Source organism: Leucoraja erinacea, chromosome 30 (genome assembly GCF_028641065.1).
Source record: "Leucoraja erinacea ecotype New England chromosome 30, Leri_hhj_1, whole genome shotgun sequence".
NCBI classification, from domain to species: domain Eukaryota; kingdom Metazoa; phylum Chordata; class Chondrichthyes; order Rajiformes; family Rajidae; genus Leucoraja; species Leucoraja erinaceus.
The window spans coordinates 5,746,613-5,772,602 of NC_073406.1; the positions used below are offsets into that span (position 1 = coordinate 5,746,613).

The window sequence follows — 25,990 nt, forward strand, 5'->3', positions numbered from 1 at the left end:
GCCTTGCACAACGCGATGATGTGATGGGAAAGGGGTGGTCCTCGGCCTCCTCGTAGTCCACAGCAAACAGCAGCAGCAGAAAGGCAGGACATCGAGCGGGAGCAGCGATGGATCACAGAGTCTGTTGGCCGATTCTGAGCCTGGTTTTACTCTCCCAACTCCCCGGTTGCGAGGGTGAAAGCAGAGGAAGGACGATCCCTAAAGGTAATGGGGGAAAGGAGAGGAGGGCAGGGGGGCATCGCTGAGTGGGGGGAGGTTGTGGTGTGGGGGGAGGGGATGGGGGGGGTGTAGATATTTTTGAGGGGGGATCAGGGAGGAGCGAGGGGGGGGGGGGGGTGAGGGGAAGAACGAGAGGAATAAAGGGGATCAGGGCTGAATGAGGGGATCTGGTAGGGTCTGATGAGAGATTGAGAGAGGAGTGAGAGATTGAGGGAGGGATGGGGGGGGGGGGGGTCGGGGAAGTGTGAGGGGGGTCGGGAATGAGTGAGGGGATTTGATTAGGGGCGAGGAGGATCAGAAAGGAGTAAGGAGATTGAGGTAGTGAGGGGTTGTTGGGGAGTAATGAGGAGTCCGCGAGGATTGAGGGGGGAGTCTAGTGGTTTTTTTTAAAGTTTACTTTCTTTCCAGGAGGGGTGAATGGAAACCTGTGTTTTGGGAACAGTGAGGGTGGGGTGGGGGTGGGTGGGGGGCGCTTGTTGGGGACGTGGTGAGAGGAGAACATATGTAGGGTGTTACATCTGGGCGCCAGGTTCGCATCTGCTTTGGGTTTAATAATCCCCCGTTTGAAAGTGGAGGTGCTGACGTGGAAGGGGTTGGGTCGGCCCGACCTCCAGCAAGCCCTGCAGCCGCCAGCCGCGGGGGGATTGGGTCCTCTGGGACTCGGCCTCAGTCTAGCCCACCCCCCGACCGCTCCAACTCCGGGGGCAGAGTCCCAAGCCTCGGGTCTCTCCACATTCCTCCCTCGTCTCCGATTTCACAGCGGGGCCGAGATTCCACACTCTCTCATGACCCATCTCAAGAGATGGAATTAATTACGTCTCTGTTTATGAAGAAAATTACAATTTCCTTTCTGCCAGCTTGCACGGCAGTGTCCGGGCAACCAGACATTTGCTCAGATGGCATTTTTTTTGAATGTAACAGCGGTCGTTTGAAAAGAGGTGGAAGAAGAGGACTGGAAATAAACCAAACTCAGATTGAAAGATACAGCAAGGAAACGGGCTGTTTGACCCACCAGAGTCCACATCAACCATCAATCACCCGTTCACACTATTTTTATGTTATCTCACTTTTGCATCCACTCCCTACACACTAGAGGCAATTTACAGAGGCCAATAAACCAACACATCTTGTGGTATGTGGAAAGAATCCGGAGCATCTGTAGAAAGCCCACATGGTCACAGAGAGAATGTGCAAACTCCACACAGACAGCGCCATAGTCAGGATTGCATCTGGGTCTTTGGGGCTGTGAGGCAGCAGCTCTACCAGCTGCACCACTGTGCTGCCCTAAATGTGTATCTTCATGATCCTGACTTCTGCCTTGAGGGAGCCGGCCTGCTCTGTCTCATAGGTCTTCAGCTGTGTGAGGGGGGTTGCTCACTGGTTGAAAGTGTTGATGTCCATTGTTTGTTGAGTCAATAATAAGGAATGATTCAAGCTGGGAGCTGCAGTGGGGAATCCACCCACAGTGTGTTAGGGTGTGGGATGTAATGAGGAGTGTGGGGGTCAAGACGGGGTTGGTTGGGTTACAATGGGAGTGGCGCGAGAATGAGGGCCTTGTATGAGCTGAGATGTTGGCCATGGTGGAAAGGCCGGATTGTTAATTTGAATCTGGGTTGGAACAGGAAGGGTGAAAGTAGACACAAAATGCTGGAGTAATTCAACATCTCTGGAGAGAAGGAATGGGCGACATTTCGGGTCGAGACCTTCTTCAGACTGATGTCAGGGGAGGGGGGAGGGGGCAGGACAAAGATTGAATGTAGTGGGAGACAGTAATACTAGTGGGAGAACTGGGAAGAGGAAGGGGATGGAGCGAGAAAGCAAGGGCTATCTGAAGTTAGAGAAGTCAATGTTCATACCGCTGGGGTGTAAGCTACCCAAGCGAAATATGAGGTGCTGGTCCTCCAATTTGCGCTGGGCCTCACTCTGACAGTGGAGGAGGCCCAGGAAAGAAAGGTCAGATTGGGAATGGGAGGGGGAGTTGAAGTGCTGAGCCACCAGGAGATGAACTGAGCGGAGGTGTTCAGTGAAACGATCGCCGAGCCTGCGCTTGGTCTCGCCGATGTAGAGAAGTTGACACCTGGAAGAGCGGATACAGTAGATGAGGTTGGAGGAGGTGCAAGTGAACCTCTGCCTCGCCTGTAAAAACTGTTTGGGACCTTGGATGGAGTCGAGGGAGGAGGTAAAGGGACGGGTGTTGCATCTCCTGCGGTTGCAGGGGAAAGTGCCCGGGGAGGGGGTGGTTTGGGTGGGAAGGGACGAGTTGACCAGGGAGTTTTGGAGGGAACTGTCTCTGCGGAAAACAAAGGGGTGGAGATGGGAAGATGTGGCCAGTAGTGGGATCCTGTTGGAGGTGGTGAAAATGTTGGAGGATTATATGCTGTATGGAAGGGTGTAAAAGCAGGCTGTGATTCGGGAAGTAGGAACTGGGAATGGGACTATGAGTGGCGTCTCTTGTTTAATCGGTCACTTTTCATTGTTTATGCAGAAAATCTCTTGGTTTTCACTGTTGCCACGAAAGAAACCGATGGATTCAAACGTTTTATTAGATCTGCAAACTTCTTCAATTACACGGTTAAGGTGATGCAATTTGTAACTGAAGATTCAACGCCTAACACTAAAATCTGATGAAAATAACTTATCTGGTGTCAGAAGCTTGTCTAATATTAATGCTGTGCTTTCCCCTAAAAACTAACCACTGTGGTTGCTGCTCTTTTAACCCAGCGTTGTTGCTTGTATCCATTTCTGATCTAAAGCTCATACTAATGCACCAACCTACCCGATTGTGCTGATTTGCTGTGTCTGGGGTTGTCTGGTGGGAATGCAATGATCTCAGTCGTGCCTCTTCAATCCTGGCTCTGAACATTAGGTTTCACATTGCCAGGAGAGATTTAACCTTATAAGAACATTGGAGAACTGATAGTAGTTGGCCCTTAAGTCTCTCGAGCCTGCTGTTCCATTCCACTGGATTATGGATAATCCACTATATCCAAAGAAATTGCCTACCTTTTCCCAATTTCATACGACTCTCCAATATCCAGAAATCTGCAGATCTCAGCTTTGAATGCAATCAGTGACTGAGATTCTACAGCTCTCCAGAGAATCACGATGATTAGCCACCCTTTGGACAAAGATTTTTCTCCTCAATGAGCCTATCCCTTATTTTGAGACTGTGACACCTGAGTTTTGGACTCCTCTCTCAAGGGAAACATTTATCTAATCTACCTTGTGGACCTCTCTGAAATTGTGTATGCTTCTATTAGGTCACCTAGTAATTTGGAACCTCAGAGAGCAGAGGCCAGCCCCACTCGGTCCCTCCTTAAACAACCAACCTACTCCCTCAGGATGTAATCTTGTGAATCTTTGCAACACTACCCCTGTAGCAAAATGCCCTTTTTTTAGATAAGGAGACTAAAGCTATTCGCTGTACTCCAGCCACTGTGGCTGTACATATCTATAGTAAGGTATCTTTATTCTTGGTGTTAAATTCTCTTCCAATAAAAAAGCATCTTCCTTAATGCCTCCTATACCCTCGTGTAAGCTCAGAGTTACAGAGCAGGAACCTCCACTGGTTGCCAGGTTGTTGGGAAACCACAGATGGGACTGCAGGAAATTTCTGGCGAATTTATTTCCTATTGGCCCTGTTTTTACATTGGAAAAAAAAAATTCTATGTCATGTGAAGTGTCGAAAAAGAAAATGCACATAAATTAAGACGTTGTCTTCCACAACTATGATGCACCCTAGTTAGTGGCTGCAGAAACCTTGAATACTGTGCATTGACTCTTTCGGGACACTTGGACTCAATCATAACCTCAGCAGAGGTGCAGGCAATCAGGGTGAAGACTCTCTCCATGAGCTGCTGCCTAGACCTGTGAATGGTTGCCTTGGCCAAGCCCAGGAGCAAGTCATAGAGTCATACAGCTATGGAAACAGGACCTTTAGCCCAATTTGCTAATGCCGACCAACATGCCCTATCTACTCTAGTCCCACCATATCTGTCTAAACCTACCCTATCCATGTAGCTGTCTAAATGTTTCTTAAACATTGCAATAGTCCCTGCCTCAACTCCACAACAAGTTGTGGAACTTTTTGGAACTGAATACAACTCTCCAAAAATCAGGTCTTGCAACCTCCCTCCCCCAACTGTCAATCACAAATAACTATTGCTCAGCGCATCAATAAAGATATTTAGAGCAATTGCTCAGATATCCTGAGGGTTGATAGATAACAGGCAGACACAAAGTCAGTGTAGCAATTCTTCAGCCAACCTCAGCAGAGAGGCCAGTCCCTGCTCCCAAGGAAGCGGTCAGTTCAGCCCTGTTATTTATTTGGCGGAGGTTAAACAGTTGGCTTCCTCTGGGTGGGTAATTTGATGCTCAGGTTGTATCTCTTCTTGTTTCCAGGTGCTGGGTATGGACGAAGACTGGACTGGTGGAGATGTGGCTCAAACTGCAGGAGGGGGGCAGAAAGTTCGGATCCTGAAGGAAGCCATGAAACCGTACGCCAGTGCAAAGGACCTTGTCATTCTGTTTGTGGACAGGTACAGCCAGCCAGTGTGGGTCTCATTTTCACACAGAGAGTGGTGAATCTCTGGAATTCTCTGCCGCAGAAGGTAGATGAGGCCAGTTCATTGGCTATATTTAAGAGGGAGTTAGATGTGGCCCTTGTGGCTAAAGGGATCAGGGGGTATGGAGAGAAGGCAGGTACAGGATACTGAGTTGGATGATCAGCCATGATCATATTGAATGGCGGTGCAGGCTCGAAGGGCCGAATGGCCTACTCCTGCACCTATTTTCTATGTTTCTATCTTTCTATTCAGTGTAAGGTGCATCCTTTTCCTCCTTCAGGCTGAGATAAAAGTTCCCATTACACTATTCCTAAGATGAACATGGAGTTATCCTTCGTCTCCTGGATAATACAGGTTGAGTCTCTCTGAGGATCCTTCAGTGCTTCTACTCTGGGGCTGTACAAAAGCATCTTGTCTGGCAACATCACAATCTGGTTTGGGAACAGCTCTATCCAGGACAGGAAGGCTCTGCAGAGAGTAGTGCGTTTGGCCAAGCGCTCTATGGGAACTACACTTGCCCCCCCTGCAGGACCCGTACAGCAGGAGGTGCAGATCCAGAGCCAGCAACATTATGGGGGTCCCCTACCACCCCAGCAACGGACTGTTCCAGCTGCTACGGTCAGGCAAACGCCTCCACTGTCATGCTGTGAAAACAGAGAGGATGAGACGGAGTTATTTCCCACGGGCCATCAGGACTGTAAACTCTTATCTCACCAGGGACTAATTTACTGTTGTGTTGTGACTTTAAAAAATATATATTTTCTAACATGTAAATACTGATTCAGTTCTATTCTGTTCTGTAATGTTTGCACAATCCGCAGGCATTGCCATTTTCATTTCACTGCACATCTTGTGTGTGTATGTGACAAATAAAGTTGACTTGACATTATCCCCTCAACTGATATCACCACTGGAGCATATTCTATGACCACTGACATATTTGCTTGTGAAATGTTGCTTTGTGCAAATTGGCTCCAGTTTCGTGATTTGAACACGTCATGTGTTGTATGCTGTAGCTTTGCAAAGCCTTCTTTCATTGTTTGCTCTTGTGATGTCTTGCAGCTATGATGTGATATTTGCTTCGGGACCTGAAGAATTACTAAAGAAGTTTCAGCAGACTAAGCACAGCGTGGTCTTTTCTGCCGAAGTCTTTATCTGGCCCAACCGGCACCTTGAGGTCAAGTATCCCCACGTTCGCGACGGGAAGCGATTCCTCAATTCTGGAGGTGGGTTTCACGGTTTGTGCTGTGCAGCTTTCTGTCTATGGGTTAACGGGCAAAGTGGAAGATTTTAACGGTCTCAGTTCAGTTTAGTTTATTGTCACATGTACAGTGAAAAGCTTTTGTTGCCTGCTTACCAGTCAGCAAAAAGACAATACATGATGCTCCAAAGAAAACAATCCACATTTGTCCAAACTCTCCTTAGAGCTAATATCTTTCACTCCAGGCCAGTACTCTAGTAAACCTCTACTGCACCCTCTCCAAAGCTGCCACATCCTTCCTATAATGCAGAGAACCAGAACTGCACACATTACAGCCTAACCAAAATCCAATAAAGCTGCAACATGTCTTCCTGACTCTTATATTCAATGCCCCAATCAATGAAGGCAAGTGTATTTATATCTTCATGTGCATGTGTCTTTATTTGTAGTCTGGGTGTTTGTAGCTGCTGCCATTGTACTAGATTCTCTAAATTCCCTGTGGCAGGGAGAGAATGACAATGTACAGTCATTACTTTTCTGGGATTTCAGGTTTTATTGGCTTTGCTCCTAATGTTTACCTACTGATGGAGCCCTGGGATCTGCAGGATAAAGATGATGATCAGCTCTTCTACACAAACATCTACCTGGATGCAGAGAAGAGGGTAAGAACCAAGTGGGCTGATGAAACAAGATTGAATTCAATGGGCAATTGTGGAAATGTGTAGGAACTGGCACCAACTCTCCTGGGCCATGATGCAAAGTCGACTTGTGCTCAGCTGCCATCTTTCTGATTTTTCTCCAGGCAAATTTGAATATTACCCTGGACCACAAGTGTCGGATCTTCCAGAATCTGAATGGAGCTTTGGGTAGGTGAGGGTTGGGGTTCTGACCCAGTTCGTTCTTTTGTTTCCCCCTTACCTCTCACCACCTCTCACCACCTTGCTCCCCCACCACTTCTCCCCCCAAACCATCTCTCTCCCCCACCTCTCACCCCACCACCTCTCCCCCACCACCTCACCCCCCCACCTCTCCCCCCATCACCTCTCCCCCCACCACCTGTCCCCATCATCACCTCTCCCCTCACTCTTTCTCTCTGATTAACAGATGAAGTGGTTTTGAAATTTGAGGAAGCGCGAGTGAGGGCCCGGAACCTGGCCTACGATACGCTGCCGGTCATCATCCATGGCAACGGACCCACCAAGGTAGGGACAAGACGGAGGTCGCAGTATTTACCGATCGCACTTTGCATACATTCCTGTCCCTTTGTTACCAACTCGGTCTGAAGTCACTTTCCGTGACCCTGTTACTGTCCGTTTCCGTCATCCTCCCGACACTCTCACTGCACCACTGCCCCACCCCCCTCCCCCCTCGCTTCCTTCGCTCTAATATCTCAGGTTATTTGAATTCTTTGAATTCTTTTATATTTAAGATGCAGCTCAACTATTTGGGAAACTACATTCCAAAGGTGTGGACCTTTGAAACTGGCTGCACAGAGTGTGAAAAAGACACCATAAGTTTGCCAGAAAAGGTGAGAATTCTTTTGGGAATTGGTGAGCGAGGTGGGGGATGCAGTGCATTGTGCTGTTCTTGCGTCGGTACTGCAGAATATTACATATCCCACAATCTTTTAATGCACTTTGGCTATAAGGCTGGCATTTACTGCTTGTCTGTAATTGCCCCAGAAGAGGGGGCGGTGGGCTGCTTTTTGCTGCAGTCCTTCTAGTGCAGGTACTTTCATGGTACTGTTGGGGAGGGAGGTGAGGGGGGCGGTTTTAAGCCAAGCTATGAAGAAGGACTGGAAATGTATTCCCAAGTAAGAATGGTGAGCATCTTATATGGGAACGTGGGAATATTCCCAGGCATCATCTATACTTTTGTGGATTGAGGTTGTGGATCTGGAAGGTGCTGTCAGAGTAACCCAGCCAAGTAGCTGGTAACTGATGTGCATTTTGTACATAACACATATTGCAGGCCTCTGTGCACTGGGAGTGAAGGGAAGGAGTGTTGAGGACGGGGTGCTAGTTAAGAGGCCATTTGTCTTGGATGGGGCTGAGCTCCTTGAGGGTTTCAGTGGTCATTGATGAACCAGCTGAAGATGATCGAGTCTGAGAAACACTGCAGTGATGTCCTTGGGCAGTGCCGGTCTATCTCAGGGATCCAACACCAGCTCCCTTTATGCAGGGATTGAATCCAACAACTGGAGTGTTTCTCCTGTTGATGTTCATTGATTTCCGTTGGACCAAGACCCCCTTGAATTCACACTCGGTCAAATGTTGCCTAATCTGAGGAAAGACATTCTTGCCATAGAGGGAGTATAGAGAAGGTTCACCAGACTGATTCCTGGGATGTCAGGACTTTCATATGAAGAAAGACTGGATAGACTCGGTTTGTACTCGCTAGAATTTAGGAGATTGAGGGGGGATCTTATAGAAACTTACCAAATTCGTAAGGGGTTGGACAGGCTAGATGCAGGAAGATTGTTCCCGATGTTGGGGAAGTCCAGAACTAGGGGTCACAGTTTAAGGATAAGGGGGAAATCTTTTAGGACCGAGATGAGGAAAACATTTTTCACACAGAGAGTGGTGAATCTCTGGAATTCTCTGCCACAGAAGGCAGTTAAGGCCAGTTCATTGGCTATATTTAAGAGGGAGTTAGATGTGGCCCTTGTGGCTAAAGGGATCAGGGGGTATGGAGAGAAGGCAGGTACAGGATACTGAGTCGGATGATCAGCCATGATCATATTGAATGGCGGTGCAGGCTCGAAGGGCCGAATGGCCTACTACTGCACCTATTTTCTATGTTTCTATGTTGCCTTGATGTCCAGGGCAACTGCTCTCATTTTACCTCTAAAATTTAGCTCTTTGGTCAATGTGTGAACCAAGGCTACGATCAGGTCTGGAAGTGAGTGGTCCTGGTGAAATTCAAGCTGGGCATCATTGACGTTGTACTTGGTAAGAGCCACTTGGTTGGACTTAACCAAGAGCATCAGTTTACGACAACAGACAATAATACTAAACTCCAGCAGCAGGGAGTACGTGGTGAAATAGTTAATCAAGTGACACAGTGCCTTAAGGTAATAATGATCCCACCAGTCTTTGAGCAACACCTGCGTTTCACGTTAATACACATGGCTGTGGTTCTGGGGAGCTTCAAGGGAGTGGTAACACTGGAGGGGATGAATTTTATCAGCTGCAAATGTGCAGCTGGGGCAGGAAATTTTTCGTCCTTCTCAGAGTGACAGCAAGATACACCCTTGGAGCCACAGAGAACTGCCGATCCTGGAATCTTGATTGAAAAACGCAAGAGTAACTCAGCGGGTCAGTCAGGTAGCATCTGTGGGGGGAATGGACAGGTGACGTTTCGGGTCGGGACCCTTCAACTAGCCTTGGACCCGACACCTGATGGGTAAATCAAGGGCAGAACATTCAGAGAGATATCTTTTGGGATAGACACAACTGCTGGAGTAACTCAGATCTGAAGAAAGGTCTCGACCCGAAACGTTACCCATTCCTTCTCTCCAGAGATGCTGCCTGTCCCGCTGAGTTCCTCCAGCACTTTGTGTCTATCTTCGGTTTAAACCAGCATCTGCAGTTCCTTCCTACACACTATCTTTTGGGGATCTGTATATCAGTTTGTGAACTATTTTGTGAGTTACTTTTTTTTTAATGTTTCTTTTATTTAGGACAACAAATTTCCAACTGTCCTCGTTGGTATCTTTATCGAGCAGCTGACGCCTTTTGTCGAGAACTTCTTTGAACGTTTAGTGAATTTGGATTACCCAAAGGAACAACTCCAAATCTTCATCCACAACACAGTGAGTGAGGGCGAGGTGGGGGTGAAGGGAGGTGGGCAGGGGGGAGATGAGGGTGACGGCATGATATGCTGACTTATTTTCTGATTATTCACTTTACTGTTGGGTCTACCGTCTGCCAGAGGAGGATTAGTTTTAGTTTTAGAGATACATCGCGGGAACAGGCCCTTCCGCTCACTGAATCTTCGGCAACCGGCGATCACCCCTATACACTAACACCGTCTTACACATTAGGGGCCATTTACAATTTTTATCTGAGGGAATTAACCTACAAACCTGTACGTCTTTGGAGTGAGGGATGAAACCAGAGCACCCGGAGAAAACTCACAGGGAGAAGGTACAAGCTCTGTACAGACAGCACCCGTGGTTAGGATCGAACCTGGTTCTCTGGCGCTGCAAGGCAGTAACTCTACCGCTGCGCCACCATGCCGCTCTTAAATAGAACAGTTTGAAATGGTGGTCTGTGAATGTGACGGATATCCTGATTGATGCTGAATCAAACGGGGGGGATATATTGGTGGTGAGAGTAGGGCAGTCTGACTTGGTTTGAAACTGTGCCTTGAGATGCTTCTCCTGTGCCAACAGCAAACAGACCACGAGCAGGATGTGAGGAAGTTCGTTGAGCAACACGGCGACAAGTACCAGAACGTGAAAGTGATCGGTCCAGAGGAGGAGATGCTCAACCCAGATGCTCGCAACATGGGACTGTGAGTAGCAAACAGGGCAGGAGACTGTGCCTTGTGGTGACTGTACATCTACTCTGACCCAGTGCGTGGTACATTTGCCTCTAAATTTGAAGATTGTTTGCTTAAGCCCAGAAACTCAAACCTAATCTTTAGGCTGCCACAGGCAGGACTACACTCAGCATCCATTCTGGGTGAGTGAAGCACAGAACACAGGGGTTGATTTTTGAATGAGATGTTAAACTCAGACTCTGTTCACCTTGTTCAGCAGATGTAATAGATCCTTATGCCCCTGTCCCATTTAGGAAACCTGAACGGAAACCTCTGGAGACTTAGCGCCCCACCCAAGGTTTCCGTGTGGTTCCCGGAGGTTGCAGGTGGTGGAAGCAGGTGGGGAGACTGACAAAAACCTCCGGGAACTGCACGGAAACCTTGGGTGGGGCGCTAAGTCTCCAGAGGTTTCCGTTCAGGTTTCCTAAGTGGGACAGGGGCATAAGGGACCTCTACTGCTGCGCCACTGTGCCGCGGTTTGGAGGATGCGGATGCAGGTAGAGGTGAGGCTTTTCAATGTGAGAATGAGTCCAGGCAGGAGATGCTGGGTGTGCAGGGGTGGTCTGGTTCAACTTCTGCTCGGCGAAGAAACACGCAGCCTTCAAGCCGTTCTGGGTTGGGATGGAGATGTGGTGGGATTGAATGTCCACGGTGAAAATGGGGAGGTTGTGAGCAGGCGACTGTCAGAGGTAGAGAGTGTCAGTGATCACAAACATGGTGGGGAAGAGCCCAGGCAGGGGGAAGAAGCGATAAGGTGAGGAGTTACGGTAAATCAAAATCCTGATCACTCCATGTAATGTTCCTCTTGTCATTGTGATTGAACATGATCGTTCGTTTGTGTGCACAGGAATTGTTATAAATGTCTGTGACCCTCTCACTGTCTCCCACAGGGACATGTGCCGCCAGGATGTGGCCTGTGATTATTACTTCAATGTTGATATTGAAGTTGTGCTTCAGAATCGTGACGCCCTCAAGCTCCTTATTGATCAGAACAGGTCAGAACAAACTTCACACACTTTTATCTGTTGCATAAATGTTCCAAACTATAGAAACATATGTTTCAGGTTAAAACACATTCCAATTTTATTGTTTAACTAACTAGACCTGTCAAAACTTATTTTAAATCAATTTAAATTTAAATTAAATTAAATTCTTTATTTCAAACAGAATAAAAAATAAAAAGCAAGTATGAAACAGCATACAAAAAAACAAAAAAATAAAATTAGAATATTTATAAAGTGCCATGAACAATATTTATAAATAAATGAATCATATGTGTCTGAAAAGCAGGAAGAAGCCAAAGCTTATTAATTCCCACCCCTTATTCAACTGCGTATAATTAGCTTATACAAATTTAGCAGCTATAAACGCCTATTTCCATATGTACACCAAATTATTTACATTTATACACTAATCAAATATTTACAAAGCCATACAAAAATAAGAGAGAAAAAAAAAGAAAAAGAAAAAGACAAAATCCCTCATGTACTATACAGTATCTCTTAATCATATATACAACCCATCAACCTATAATCACCCTAGAATTTTGAGAGTCAATAAAAACCATTTCAAGTTCTGGGCCACATTCAAATTTATGAAGCGGAAGTTTTTGACACAAACTTTGGGCTCACTATTGCGGTACAGCAAAATTATGTTGAAATATTGTCGGAGAAATATGATGATGGGGCTTCAGTAAATTCAGGTTCTAGAGGTTGGTGGAACATGTTAATCCGTATAATTTAGAGGGTGGAATCCAGAACCAAAATGTAACGCTGGGCACATCACCACAGAAATGATATGTGGTTTGTGGAAATTATACAACATGGATGTACCAGAATGTTACCAGCGCTTTAATGAAGTCAAGTCAAGTCAAGTCAAGTCAAGTTTATTTGTCACATACACATACGAGATGTGCAGTGAAATGAAAGTGGCAATGCTCGCGGAACAACAAAACAACCAAACAAATTATAAACACAATCATAACACACATATTGTTAGTGGGTCTGGTTAAAGGGTGAAGAATACTTGGAAGGAATTGATAAGATAGAAAGGGTGGGACATTTTAATTGGTGGACATGGGGACATGACTAAATCAGAAGAAAAGTTAAGAAACTGTCCTTCAACAAAAGATAGTGGAAGTCTCACAAAAAAAAGTCTGTTTATGATTCTGTAAATAATTAAAAACCTGACACTGGTAGATTTTTGGCAGATTGCCATCATAAAAGATGTGGAACAAATGTAGTGGGTATTAAGGTCAGGAGTTGGATCTGGAATGACGTTTTGAATGAAGAAGCTCTTAAACGCCAGTTCCCAGCAGTTTCTCTTATCCCAGAATAACCTGTTCAGGAATCCAAATCCTTTCGTTTCTAGTCTTGGTCATAGAGAATAATTATTTTTTAACATCCAGGTGAATGGGAGATAATAATAAACCACTGTTAGAATTAGTGCTGTTGGGTGTGGAATTGCTTGAGATCTTTAGTGAAATAGCAATGGATAGTCTGGAGTCTGTCAACTTGGACCTTGTCGACAGATGATCAGTAAGAATTGATTGGAAAAATATGGCACATTCAGTTCAAAGTGGAAAAACATTATAAACTCCATTCCTTCAGATACAGGAATGTATTTAAAGCAAATGCTGTGGAATTCTGAAGGTTGTTCTGTGGACAGAAATGGTCCAGACAGGTCCTCCCCGAGGTAACAACCCCCAGCTTGTGGACAGCCCACCCACGCGAAGGAGTGTTGGTGAGACTGGCAGGAGGGATTTGCCAGCTGCTGTGGGTTTACAGGCATCTTCTGCGGGATGGGAACGGAGCATTTATGTGTTGCCTTTTCTCCCCTGCCCCTCCCTCACTGAGCACAACAATCTGGGACTGGCTGGAGTCAAGCAGAGCTGGGAGCGCTGAGCGGACTCGCTCACCGAGTCAGTGAGGCCGGCTGATGGTCACTATTCCCGCGCCTGCTCACTCTCCCGTCACAGAACTCAGTGATCCTCCCCCACACACTGTTTAGTTCATTTCCGACTTCAGAAGAGTTTGGCTTCTCGGGAGCTTTTGGAAGCCTGTAGGACCCTGGGGACGGCCTATAATTGTCATTGATGGTTTTGGTCTTTGCAGATCGATACTGGCTCCACTGGTTGGTCGCCGCAAGAAGTTGTGGTCAAACTTCTGGGGGGCGATGAGTGTCGATGGATATTACGCCCGGTCAGAAGATTATGTGGATATTGTTGATCGACGCAGAACGTGAGCATCATCTTTTCATCAGAATCTGTCCCTTTACAAACATCGCGCCTTTTGTCAACTAACTTGTCAATGGTCCAAACTTTGAGTTTAATTTGCATTGTCACATGTACTGGTTGGTACAGTGAAAAGCTTGGGGGGCGTGCTAACCATATTACGCCCGGTCAGAAGATTATGTGGATATTGTTGATCGACGCAGAACGTGAGCATCATCTTTTCATCAGAATCTGTCCCTTTACAAACATCGTGCCTTTTGTCAGCTAACTTGTGAATGGTCCAAGTTTGAGTTTAATTTATTGTCACATGTACTGAGGTACAGTGAAAAGCTTGTGTTGTGTGCTAACCAGTCAGCGGAAAGACAATACATGATTATGAGCGGTCCACAGATACATAATAAAATGAATAATGTGAATAACATTTAGTGCAAGATAAAGCCTGCAATGTCTGATCAAGGATAGAGAGAGTCCGAGCTTTTCCAGTGAGATAGATAGTAGCTGGATATAACTGCTGTTATATCCCTAGTATTGTGGCTTTTAATTTATCTTTTTTTATTCATTATGTATCATATGAACTTATGAATTGCATGTATATATGTATTATATGTACACACATGCACACACACGTGTGCACACACACATACATATATATATATATACACACACACACACACACACACACCAACACACACACACACACACACACACACACACACACACACACACACATATATATATATATATATATATATATATATATGAACTTATCTATGTGGATTATGCCCTGTTTATGCCCCGTTTTGCTGCTACAAGTAAGAATTTCATTTTTCTGTCGTCTGTACACCGGCCAATTAGACGTGCTTGATTCTTGAGCAGGAGATTAAATTGTCTTTGTGCTCTTCTCTCTGCAGAGGTGTGTGGAATGTCCCGTATATCTCCAGTGTGTACCTGATCCACGGCTCCTTGCTGCGGTCAGACCTGACTAAGAGAGATCTCTACCACAGCAACAAGCTGGACGCAGACATGGCCTTCTGCCAGAACGTCAGAGAGCAGGTGAGAGCTCGGCTGACCCCAGGGCCGGGAGTTTTCCTACAGTGAAGCAACTCCAGGGAGCATTTGCTCTTGTCTGGAACCGAGAGAATGAAGGAGTGTGGGAATCGAGAACTGACCCTCTGTCTGCTGGGCAGGGAGAAGATGTCTATTAGTTACCACTTAACCCTAACGTTTGTTACTGATCCACTGTGTTTCTGCAGGGAATCTTCATGTACGTCACCAACAGGCACGTGTTTGGACACATTCTCTCTGTAGAAAACTGTCACACTGGTAACCTTCACAATGACCTCTGGCAGATTGATGAAAACCAAAAGGTAAGTGGGACAGGCCCTTTAAGGAATCGGTCCCAACCTCGCAACCATAGATTCACAACCACACAAACACATTCCACAGATTACACACAACCATAGACTCGCAATCAGTCGCAAAGACTACTCACAACCATACAGGCGTCACCCCGCATATTTTGTCATGAGTAGTTGCCCAGAGAGCCGTACCTTTTTCTGGTCACGGCTGGATTTTCAACATTTTGAAAATTTTCGGCGACCTGCAGCGACTATGATGGGTGCCAGCAAGTCGCCGAAAAATTCTCGTAACTGCGGTGACTTTAGAAGAGTTTAGGAGAGTTTGAAAAAATGTCATGTTGAAGACTTCCTTTGACTATGTAGAAGACTAGCTTTGGGAAAATTGGACACCGAACAGTGGAGAGTGAAGACGACCTCCTTCGACCTCCCTTCAACTATGTTGAAGATTATCTAGGACTACCTTCGACTACCCTCGATTTCCTACGAATAACATGCCGACCTACTTCCACTAAACCTACGAGTAAAAAAAAAGTATCGATTTTTTCCATGGCGACCTTTTTTTACTCGCGGGCATTTTTCAACATGTTGAAAAATATGCCGCGACCTAGCTGAGGCCTTGAGTACGTGGGGACTACTCGAGCATGAAGGAGAGTTACAAAGACCTCCTAGGACCTCGTGTCGACCATGCTGCGAGTACGAGTCGAGGGCAAACTCGTCGGAATTTGTGGATTAGGTCTCCGCAATGGGACAGCCCCTTTAGGCATGTAATTCTTCGCATGGGTGGCTGGGGTTCTCTAGAGCCCAGTGTTGAGAGAAATGGGACACGGGTGCATGGAACAATCCCAGATCTAACTCATGATAACTGGGAAAACAGGAGCCTACAGAGAGCAACCATATATTTTGGCGTATTATTTATTTACCTGTGACATAATAATTGTAAATTTTAAAGAAACAAATTTAAAATTAATTTCATCAAAGCATATTAAAATATAATGCTCAGAAACAGGCCCCTCCTGAAGATGTGACATTAATGCAAGTCAGATGTGCCCACAGTCCAGATGCTTACTGACACGGACCAGTATCAGGAGAAGGAGCAGTGAGCTGGACACAGGAAGCCAAGGCAGCCCATTCATTCCCCTCTGTTATGTTGCAGGATTGGGAGGAGAAGTACATTCATCCAAACTGGAGCAGAATAATTGAAGATAAAATCCTTTTGCAGGTAAGAATCCACCTTGCAACTGAAGCTTTTGGATAGTGTGATGCAAGGAGTTTAGACTAGGTACTCTTCCTGTTTCAGTCAGCAATAGAAACTGATCAATAATTATAAAACGTGTTGTTCCCTGGAGAAACTTGTCTTCACTCATGCACTCTGATATCAGCACTAAGATAAGAAGGCTCTTCACCTGAAACGTCACCTATCCGTGTTCTCCAGAGATGCTGCCTGACCTGCTGAGTGACTTTGGGTCCTTTTTAGGTAGTCTATAAACATGCCAGCATCTTGGACATTTCAAAATTCGATACACCTGGAAGAGCTGCTGCCTCACAGCGCCAGACACTCTGGTTCAATCCTGACCTCAGATGTGTGGAGTTTGCACGTTCTCCCTGAGTGTTCCTGACTCCTCCCACATCCCAAAGACGTGCAGCTTTGTAGGTTATTGGAGTCTGTAAATTGCCTATGGAGTGGATGTAAAGGTGGGATAACTTAAAACTAGTGTGAAAAGTTGATCGATAGTCGGTGTGGATTTGGCTGGTTGAAGGGCCCGTTTCCATGCTGTAATAGCGTGTACTGCTCTTGTAGCAATAGTGGCTTACAACAGCATGTGATGGTAAACCTTGTGCAGCACTGGGTTTGCAGTGAACTGTTGCCCTGGCAAAGGAGACTTTATGTGACCAACAAGTGATCTTTATAGAAATTAGGTGCAGGAGTAGGCCATTCGGCCCTTCGAGCCTGCACCGCCATTCAATATGATCACGGCTGATCATCCAACTCAGTATCCCGTACCTGCCTTCTCTCCACACCCTCTGATCCCCTTAGCCACAAGGGCCACATCTAACTCCCTCTTAAATATAGCCAATGAACTGGCCTCGACTACCCTCTGCGGCAGAGAGTTCCAGAGACTCACCCACTCTCTGTGTGAAAAAAGTTCTTCTCATCTCGGTTTTAAAGGATTTCCCCCTTATCCTTAAGCTGTGACCCCTTGTCCTGGACTTCCCTAACATCGGGAGCAATCTTCCTGCATCTAGCCTGTCCAATCCCTTAAGAATTTTGTAAGTTTCTATAAGATCCCCTCTCAATCTCCTAAATTCTAGAGAGTGATCTTTATGTGACCAACAAGAATTTCATTGTCCCATCCGGGACATATGACAATAAAGCACTCTTGACTCTTGACTCTTGAAGTGCTGACGAGCCATGGTGCCCCACATAGTCCCGAATCATTGCACACGGCAGCACAGATTGAAAATATCTCCATTGACAAAGAACTCTCATCAGATCCAGCGGAGCACCATTGGGTGGGGAGAGGATGGGTTAACGGGTGGCAGAATGGGTGGTCAAGGGTGAAGGTGCAATCAGCTGCATGGCACAGATTCATAGAACATAGAAAGTGCGGCAGTTACGGGACCCTGGGCCCACAATGTCTGTTGCCAAGACCAACTCTTGCCTGCAGCCTGCACATAACCCATATCCCTCCATTCCCTGCATATCCAACTGACTCTCTAAAAGTATTTTAAATGACACTATGGTATCTACCTCCATCACTACCCCTGGCAGGGCAATCCTGGCACCACCTGCAGTGTGTAAAAAAAACTTCCCCACACATCTCCTTTAGGCCCCCCCATTCTTAGTCACGTGTGTGACCAAAAAGACGAAAAGTTGTGGAATACGATCTCTTCTAATTCTGAAAGCATTACAGGTATATTGTTTTGTGCTGTATATATGATCCATATTTTTTTTTTTTTTCCGGTTTATCTATTGAAATTTTTATATGTTATGCTGACGATGTTTGTTTAGGGTCGGAGATCAAATAGGACTGGTCACGTGTGTGACACCGCACGGAAGCATTTTACAGACTGCGAATATTTTAAAAAAAAAGCTGGGATGTTCACATCTTTAGCAGACGTGCATTAGCGTTTCTGTGGGTAGGAAAATAGCGACGAATAGGATGTATCTCTTACAATATTTTTTTTAATGCATTATGTGGTGGTCACGTGTGTGACATTTGGGTTCACTTTTCAGAGAATGTGCCTTTATATTTTGCCCTCTAGTAATTGATATTTCCATCCTGGGAAACGGGTTCTGACTGTTCATCCTATCTATGCCTCTCATCATTTCATGTCAGGTCTCCCCTCAACTGCTGGTGTTCCAGAGAAATCAATCCAGTCCATTTCTTTCATGTTTTTTGTTTTTCAGCCATGCCCAGATGTTTACTGGTTCCCTGTTTTTACTGAGCGAGGCTGCGATGACATTGTTGAGGAAATGGAACATTTTGGCCAGTGGTCAAGTGGAGGCAATCAGGTGAGTGAACCCAGTGATCAAAGCTGAGGTGGACACAAAATGCTGGAGTAACTCAGCGTGACAGGCAGCGTCTCTGGAGAGAAGGAATGGGTGACGTTTCTAGACGAGTCCCAAAAGGGACTCAACCCGAAACGTCACCCATTCCTTCCCTCCAGAGACGCTGCCTGTCACGCTGAGTTACTCCAGCATTTTGTGTCTACCTTCGATTTAAACCAGCATTTAAGGATAAGAGGGAAGTCTTTTAGGAACGAGATGAGAAAATCATTTTTTACACAGAGAGTGGTGAATCTGTGGAATTCTCTGCCACAGAAGGTAGTTGAGGCCAGTTCATTGACTATATTTAAGAGGGAGTTAGATGTGGCCCTTGTGGCTAAAGGGATCAGGGGGTATGGAGAGAAGGCAGGTACAGGACACTGAGTTGGATGATCAGCCATGATCATATTGAATGGCGGTGCAGGCTCGAAGGGCCGAATGGCCTACTCCTGCACCTATTTTCCATGTTTCTATCTGCAGTTCTTTCCTACACATCAATGTTGAGGTGACAGTGTCAATATGATCTTCACCCCCCACATATTTCACCTGTTGTTTCCTTCCACTCTGTCCCAGGACATGCGTATTCAGGGTGGATATGAGAACGTGCCGACAATCGACATCCACATGAATCAGGTCGGATATGAGAAACAATGGCAGAAGTTTCTAAAGGAATACATTGCACCTTTAACGGAGAAAATCTACCCAGGTTACTACACCAAGGTCAGTTTCACTGCTCTGTTGCGGTCCTTTTTTTTTTGTGGCTGAGTGCCTGTTTCCTTCTGCAACACTGGGCTGATCAGCCACCAGCGTATCAGCCCATCAAACGCGTACACCCGCACAGTTACTGTATATCAATGGCCAAGTGAGATTTGCCCCGAAGATAAGGGATGGACAGAAGGTTAGAACTGCAGAAGGGGGAATCAGTGGGAAGAAGGTCAAGGAGATTAGGAGCAACAAGATCACACTTGGGTGTGAAAGCTCTGTTTGAAAATTTAAAATTGAATTCTTCGTTGAACCAGCAACCGATGTAGTTCAGCGTGGACTTAGCGCAGTGGATGAGCTGACAGCAGAACATTCGGAATATTTTAGAAGTAAGAATATGTGGACGTGGCTTGTATCAACAGGACAGTTGAGGCAGAGACAGTCAAGTGCTGTTGGGGAGGTCAGGGCAGGGGTCGAATAGGGGTTCAAACTGTATCCCTTCTTGGTTGCCATGTCTCTGCTGCAGCCTGATGGAGGGTTGGAGTCTGCACCAGGGCAATGGTGTTGTGGAAGCAACTGAGGGGCAGTGGCTTTGGTGCTGGATTCGAGTGGACACGGAAACCAACAGTCCTAATGTGACTGTGTGAGATCAAAGCCTCTCCTGACATGGCGATAGCTGGGGTACAGGGAGGAGGGGGGGGAGGGGTACGTGGGAAGTCACTGCAGTCTTTCGTGTGAAAGCACTGTGGTGGGGGGGGAGACACTAGAGGCTTGGCTGTGGAGTTCTGCAGATTGGGGAAGACATCTGAACTGTTGCCTTGTTGGGGCAGAAGGGGATTGTAGCCAGGATTAGTTACCTGGCCAGATTTGGGGTGACTGCGCGCTCTGTGAAACTCTCTGAGGATTATGGAGGCAGGTTATTGGATTTAAGAGTTGAGGCCTTAGAAACTGCAGAAATGGGCTAGATTTTGTGAGGAGGGGTTGTGGTTTCACGAGGGAAGGGCTAGCAGAATGAAAGCGATGTATGGGAACAAGTGACAAGAGGTCCCATTTGAAGGGATCCTGGTTGTCACAGATGGACCCAACCATGGTTGCTCTTGGGATAATACAGTCTATGCTCCCACTGTCCCTTCCCAATGCTTCAAAAGGAGCACAACCCAGGGAATGACACATCCCATACATTGCTGAGGTGGAATTTATATTGGGGCCAGAACAGTGATACTCACACAGAAATACCCTGGAGACATGAAACAACCTGGTAATCATGTTTCATCTGGAAAACTTAGCTTCAAGCGATTGAATTTCTGGGCAGGTGTGTTTATGTTCTACTGAAGGGCAAGCATGTTAGGACAGGTACAGGAATAACACTCTCGAAGCACATCAATGTGTGGCCTTGACAGGTGACATAACATCACCCTCAAGAAGCAGCTCGTCACGAGCTTCAGACGTGGTGACTGCTGTGTTTGATGAGGCAGGCGCTGACTCCAGCAGAGCCTGCGGTTATTACTCCAGTTTTTGCATTTGAGAGAATGAACTGAAGAATAGAGACGGAAAATATCAAATCTGTTTAAAGTTCCTGACCTTCCATGGTGTTTATTTACTGAAGTGACACACCAGGTGAAAATGATTTCATTTTCAGCCTGCCCGTGACCCGACTTCTCCAGACTCGGCCGTTTGCTTATACATTGGATGTTGAGGCACAATTTTAAAAAAATTAGGGTCCGTAACTGAAGTTAACTGCCCTACCCTAGCAATTCTCCAAAGAATGCCGAATGAACAAATGTACTAAAGAAATAGGATAAACATTTTAATGCTGTGTGGCTCTTTATTCTAGTTTTCCATCACAAATTAGGAGGTTCGTGTCTCATCATTTGTGATGACTAATTAATTAGAGAATATCCACAATCCCTAACCTCCACACACATGCTGGCGGGGATATTTTTCTCCTTTGTAAGTGTGATTAAGAGGTGGTGGTCTTCTCCTGACCTTTCCCATAAGGCGTTTGTGAACAATTGGCTCCTATCTGGACTGGACTCTGTTCTGACGCCTCCACTGTTGTCAACATGCTCTGCATTTAGAATAAGGAGCAGAGGAGAGAACATCTGTGGAACACAGTAGAAAAGTGGGGAATGGGTAGTTGTGAAAATAAGGAAGGAACTAATTGTTAAACTAATCCAGTTCAGTATCGCACGTTATTACGATACAGTACGATTGAACTTTGATCTGCCAACAGTCATAAAAAAACACAAACACAAAATACATGAAATTAAAATGACGAATGACAAGTGAACATTAGTTTATATCAATAAATGAATGTTTAGGGGAATTAAAAAGTCCAAAAAAAGAGTTTAACACACCCATTAAAAGCCTATTATAAATTAATTACAAACTGTTATATCTGATGATTGTTATCGCCATGGTTACTAATGTTGGTTTTATTTCTTCCATATTAAACGTTTGCTCTCAGGCCTACTCGTTTCTGAACTTTGTAGTGAGATACAAACCTGAGGAGCAGCCCTCGCTTGAACCCCACCACGATGCCTCAACTTTCACTCTTAACGTAGCTCTAAACAAAGCAGGAGTTGATTATGAGGTAAAACCAGTTCAGACTCACTGGAGGAATTGCCTGTGATGATGGAGGAGCCTAAGGCCCAGGTGCAGGAGAGGTGCAAGGCCTGAACTCTCATGACAATGGAGATAGTTGAGGCCCAAGTGCAAACACTCCCTGGGAACACAGGGCTTTGTAAGATGGGGTTTTGACCTCTATACCCAGTCCCTGCTCTTTAATGGATGCTGCATGGTATTGCTTCACACCCCTCTTCTTTCTTGCAGGCATTGTTTGACCTGGCCTTTATAGTTAGATATAAACCAGATGAACAGCCATCTTTAATGCCACATCATGATGCTTCCACTTTTACTGTAAACATTGCACTCAACAAGGTTGGAGTTGACTATCAGGTAAGTTGTAAGTTGGCTGCGTGGGACGGGCCAATCTGATTCACTCCAGACACAAGTACGGAGCGTGTGTCATGGGCTGGTCGACAGGATCCTGCACTGGCTCTGAGATCAAGTATGGCTCTGACATTTACACTGACATTTACTGAGTGGTTTCCCTGCAAAGTCCTCAAGAGTGTGGTAAATTGATTCTTCCTCTTTGTTCTGATCTTGCATGTTTATCACTTTCTGAAGATGTGTTCGAGCTGTGGAATGTTCCAGATTCAGCGGGTGCATGGGTGATCTAATCATTAATGATCAGTGAAGATTGCCGTTTGATTATTCAACTAATGCTTATCTTTAATACTCTGGGGAAGGTAAGGATGTGTCAAGATTCTGGCTTAGCTCATCAGAGGGACCAAACTGGTAGTTATTGATAGTGCATACAGCTGATTTATCATAAGCGAATGTTTATATAATTATTTGTAATAATTTTTACTAACGGGGAAATCTGAATCATGCTCCTGTTTCCAGTTGTGATATTTACATTGGGTTGTAACCCCAGAAGGGGGTCTCGAAACACAAAGTTATCAATAGAAAATGACCTCAATGTCTGGATGTTTTTACATGTAATGTTTAACTTAATTGCAGGTCTTCCTTTTCCAATCAATCCTGCCCGTTGTACTCACATTTCCTACCTTAATTCAGACTTTGAAGTTGATCAGATGAACCTCCCCTACTCCTCTTCCCAAGGGTTTTGAGGAGAAAAAACAATAAAGTATTCTTGGATTTAATTCTGTTGATGTGGAATAGTTAGGGATCTAACTTCTGTCTTTCAGAGAGGGTCACAAAATACAGCCCTTCACCTGTTCAAATACGTCAGCCCTTCACCGGTTCATCTGAGTGAACATCTCAAAGAGAATATAAATCTGAGCTTGAAGTTTAAACAAAAATGTGAAAGCAAAAACTGTTGAAATTCACTTTTTAATAAAGGTGCAGTTTGTGAACCAGAGTATTCTAAGTTGAACGATAACTACTACACTTTGCTTTGCAAATTGCTGATCAGATGAATAATTTACCTATGAGTGGAAAAGAAATTTCTCAAGGAGAAAATTCATTTATTGCTATTGAAAGTTGCCAGTATAGTATCTGAATTTGAAGAGGGAATAAGTTGCGTACATCTGATTGGATGTTTCTGTGTTAGGAAAGTTTGTAAAGGTTGATATTTGTCTTCTGCTCAATTTTACGAGTTGTTTTCACCACAGGTGAAGAATGAATGCTGGCAATGCCTGTTTATTCATATGTCGAGGGCTAGACTAAACAATTATTCACAATTAAAGGGAAATTTGACTTGCAAATTTGAATTTCGACTCCACCTCTGGTTTAGAGCAGTGCAGCTGAAGATCCCGCCTCCTTTCAGCCAAGTCTATTCCCAACGCAATGTTCTGTAGACAGGACTTAATAATAACCTTTTTACCTTTGGACCTCCATTCATGGTGAATGTTAATTTACTGCTTCCTTATCATTCTAATGTTGAGGATACATATAAACATATCCCAAGGTTCCCTCTTCACATTTGACTCTATCCGGTCAGTTGCAGGAATACTGCATCCAGATTTTACTAGCAGTGTTAGCCCACAGAACTGACAGTGCCTTGAACACAAAGTGCTGGAGTAACTCAAAACATCACTATCCACGTCCCTAGAGATGCTGCCTCACGCGCTGAATGACTCCAGCACTTTGTAATCTACGCAAGATCCCGGCATCTACATGATTTAATGTGTAACTGTGTCTTGAATTTTACTCTGTGTTCAATGTGTATGGCAGGACTGATTGCCCGAACAATGTATGACAGCAGTAAACATAGGCATATTTCCTGATATATATCCTTACCCTATCAACAGCAGGTTAGCGTAACAGATACCTAGTCCAAGTGTGACTTGGTCTGAAGTGGTGATATTGCTAATTAAGCTGATGGTCGTTCTGTCTTTTGCAGGGTGGTGGCTGCAGGTTCATCAGGTATAACTGTTCCGTTCAAGCTCCTCGGAAGGGCTGGGCCCTCCTGCACCCAGGACGACTGACTCATTACCATGAGGGTCTTCCAACCACCAGCGGAACTCGATATATCGTTGTCTCTTTCGTTGACCCTTAAAGTGCTTACATCTGAGATCATGCAGCGGAAGTTATTACAAATGTAATTTTGCAACAAACTTCAGCCTATTCTTCCTTAAGATATTACGGCAGGGGAAGCTCGTGTCCCTGCCCTGTACATAATGGTTAATAAATTTCTTTAGGTGCTAAGTTCTAAGGGATAGTTGCAGCCGGTGTATTTGTCAGTTGTGAAAGTTAATATTGGAAAAATCAAATCCCATCTCAAATGACAGAAGTCCAGCCGATACAACAATACCATGTTCCATAGAAACCTGACTGTCCCAAGATCCTGGAGCTCACCACATCCCACACGGGTACTAACGAGGAGATCCTGGGGGCACAGGGCTACTCCATCTTGGAAGTAGAGATCTATCCTATCACATAATAGTCAGTGTCTTTCTAACTCAGGGATTTTGGAGATACAATTGCCCCATCTCATAATAATCAGACAGGGTTACCTAGAATTCTCAAAGCAGACGCTACGCTTTCCATAGTAACTGGAGAGTTTGTAACCCACGGATGTTGGAGGTTTAACTCTATGGCATCCCACTGTGGTTTGAGTTGGGTGGAATCAGTAGTTTTGGAGCTGGCAGGTTCCAGCTCTGCATCAGTCCTGGATTTCAGTCCCAGGTCTGTGCTACTGAACCATTACAGTCAAGAGTGAGAAGGGAGTGATTGCAATGACTTTGACCATGTGCCCACACAACATGCACATGTGGGGCCCATGGCTTGACGGGTTAGAATCAGTTGTGACGTTTCAGTTTTTTTCGCTGACCTTTATGCTCTGAACATCTGTGGAGTAGAACAGTTGGTGAGGAACAAAAGTAAGGAGGGCAAACAAAAAGATTAGATTAGTACGGTTTGTAGCAATGGATGGCCAATGGGTCTGACTCCACAATTAACTGGTAGTTGGGATTTTAAAGTTTGACCAAAACTAGCAGTACAGGAAAAGATGAACTACCTCTTCACACACATGATGTAAGAATGACAATACACTGCCTCATGGGCCACTACTGCAGAGCGTTTAAAAGGAAGAGTAGCTTGTGAAATGGTTAGATGTATGTGGGGAATTTGATTTTCTCTGTGTTGGATTGAACTGCCAAGCACTCTGCTAACTATCCCTCAGTAGAAACTTTGTGTTCGCTGCCTATAGACCCTCTGAATAATTGTTCTGTATTAATACAGTTTGAGAATATGTCAAGCATTTTGCATACCCAGTCCAATATTGCACCATCTTGTTTTTGCCAGTTGCTCTCTAGCTTAGCTCCATTTATTACTGTCAAAGACTCATCACAATTATTTCCTTTTTTACTAGTATTTCCCATCACATAAATCAGTTGTCTTATCTCTGAACAGACAAGTGTTTAAAAATTTAGTAACGGGCTCCCAACTTGGCACTGAAATGCTAGTGCCATCTACTTGCTGTGTTTACAGCTCCAGTATCCATGCAGTAAACACCCAGCCTGACTGGGAATTATTAGCTGTGCTAGGATTGTGGTTAATGGGAATTGGCGAGAATTGTAACGCCATTAAGAA

The 25,990-nt window shown here is 45.2% G+C and overlaps 1 protein-coding gene across 2 annotated transcripts; it reads left to right on the top strand.

Moving 5' to 3' along the window:
- Positions 1-25,276, top strand: plod1a (procollagen-lysine, 2-oxoglutarate 5-dioxygenase 1a). 2 transcript variants are annotated; one of them, XM_055659252.1, is made up of 19 exons: positions 1-204; positions 2,705-2,796; positions 4,621-4,757; positions 5,847-6,010; positions 6,535-6,647; positions 6,788-6,851; positions 7,090-7,187; positions 7,415-7,513; positions 9,668-9,799; positions 10,382-10,503; positions 11,421-11,525; positions 13,644-13,769; positions 14,674-14,815; positions 15,016-15,129; positions 16,274-16,339; positions 18,530-18,634; positions 19,241-19,387; positions 21,837-21,962; positions 24,300-25,276. In XM_055659252.1, the coding sequence occupies exons 1-19, from the start codon at positions 108-110 to the stop codon at positions 24,453-24,455; spliced, it is 2,205 nt and encodes a 734-aa protein (XP_055515227.1). In that variant the 5' UTR covers positions 1-107; the 3' UTR covers positions 24,456-25,276. The 2 variants fall into 2 exon arrangements, with proteins under 2 accessions (XP_055515227.1, XP_055515226.1); XM_055659251.1 differs by lacking the exon at positions 21,837-21,962 and adding an exon at positions 22,202-22,327 and having other exon boundaries at positions 2-204.
- Positions 25,277-25,990: the final 714 nt, after the last annotated feature.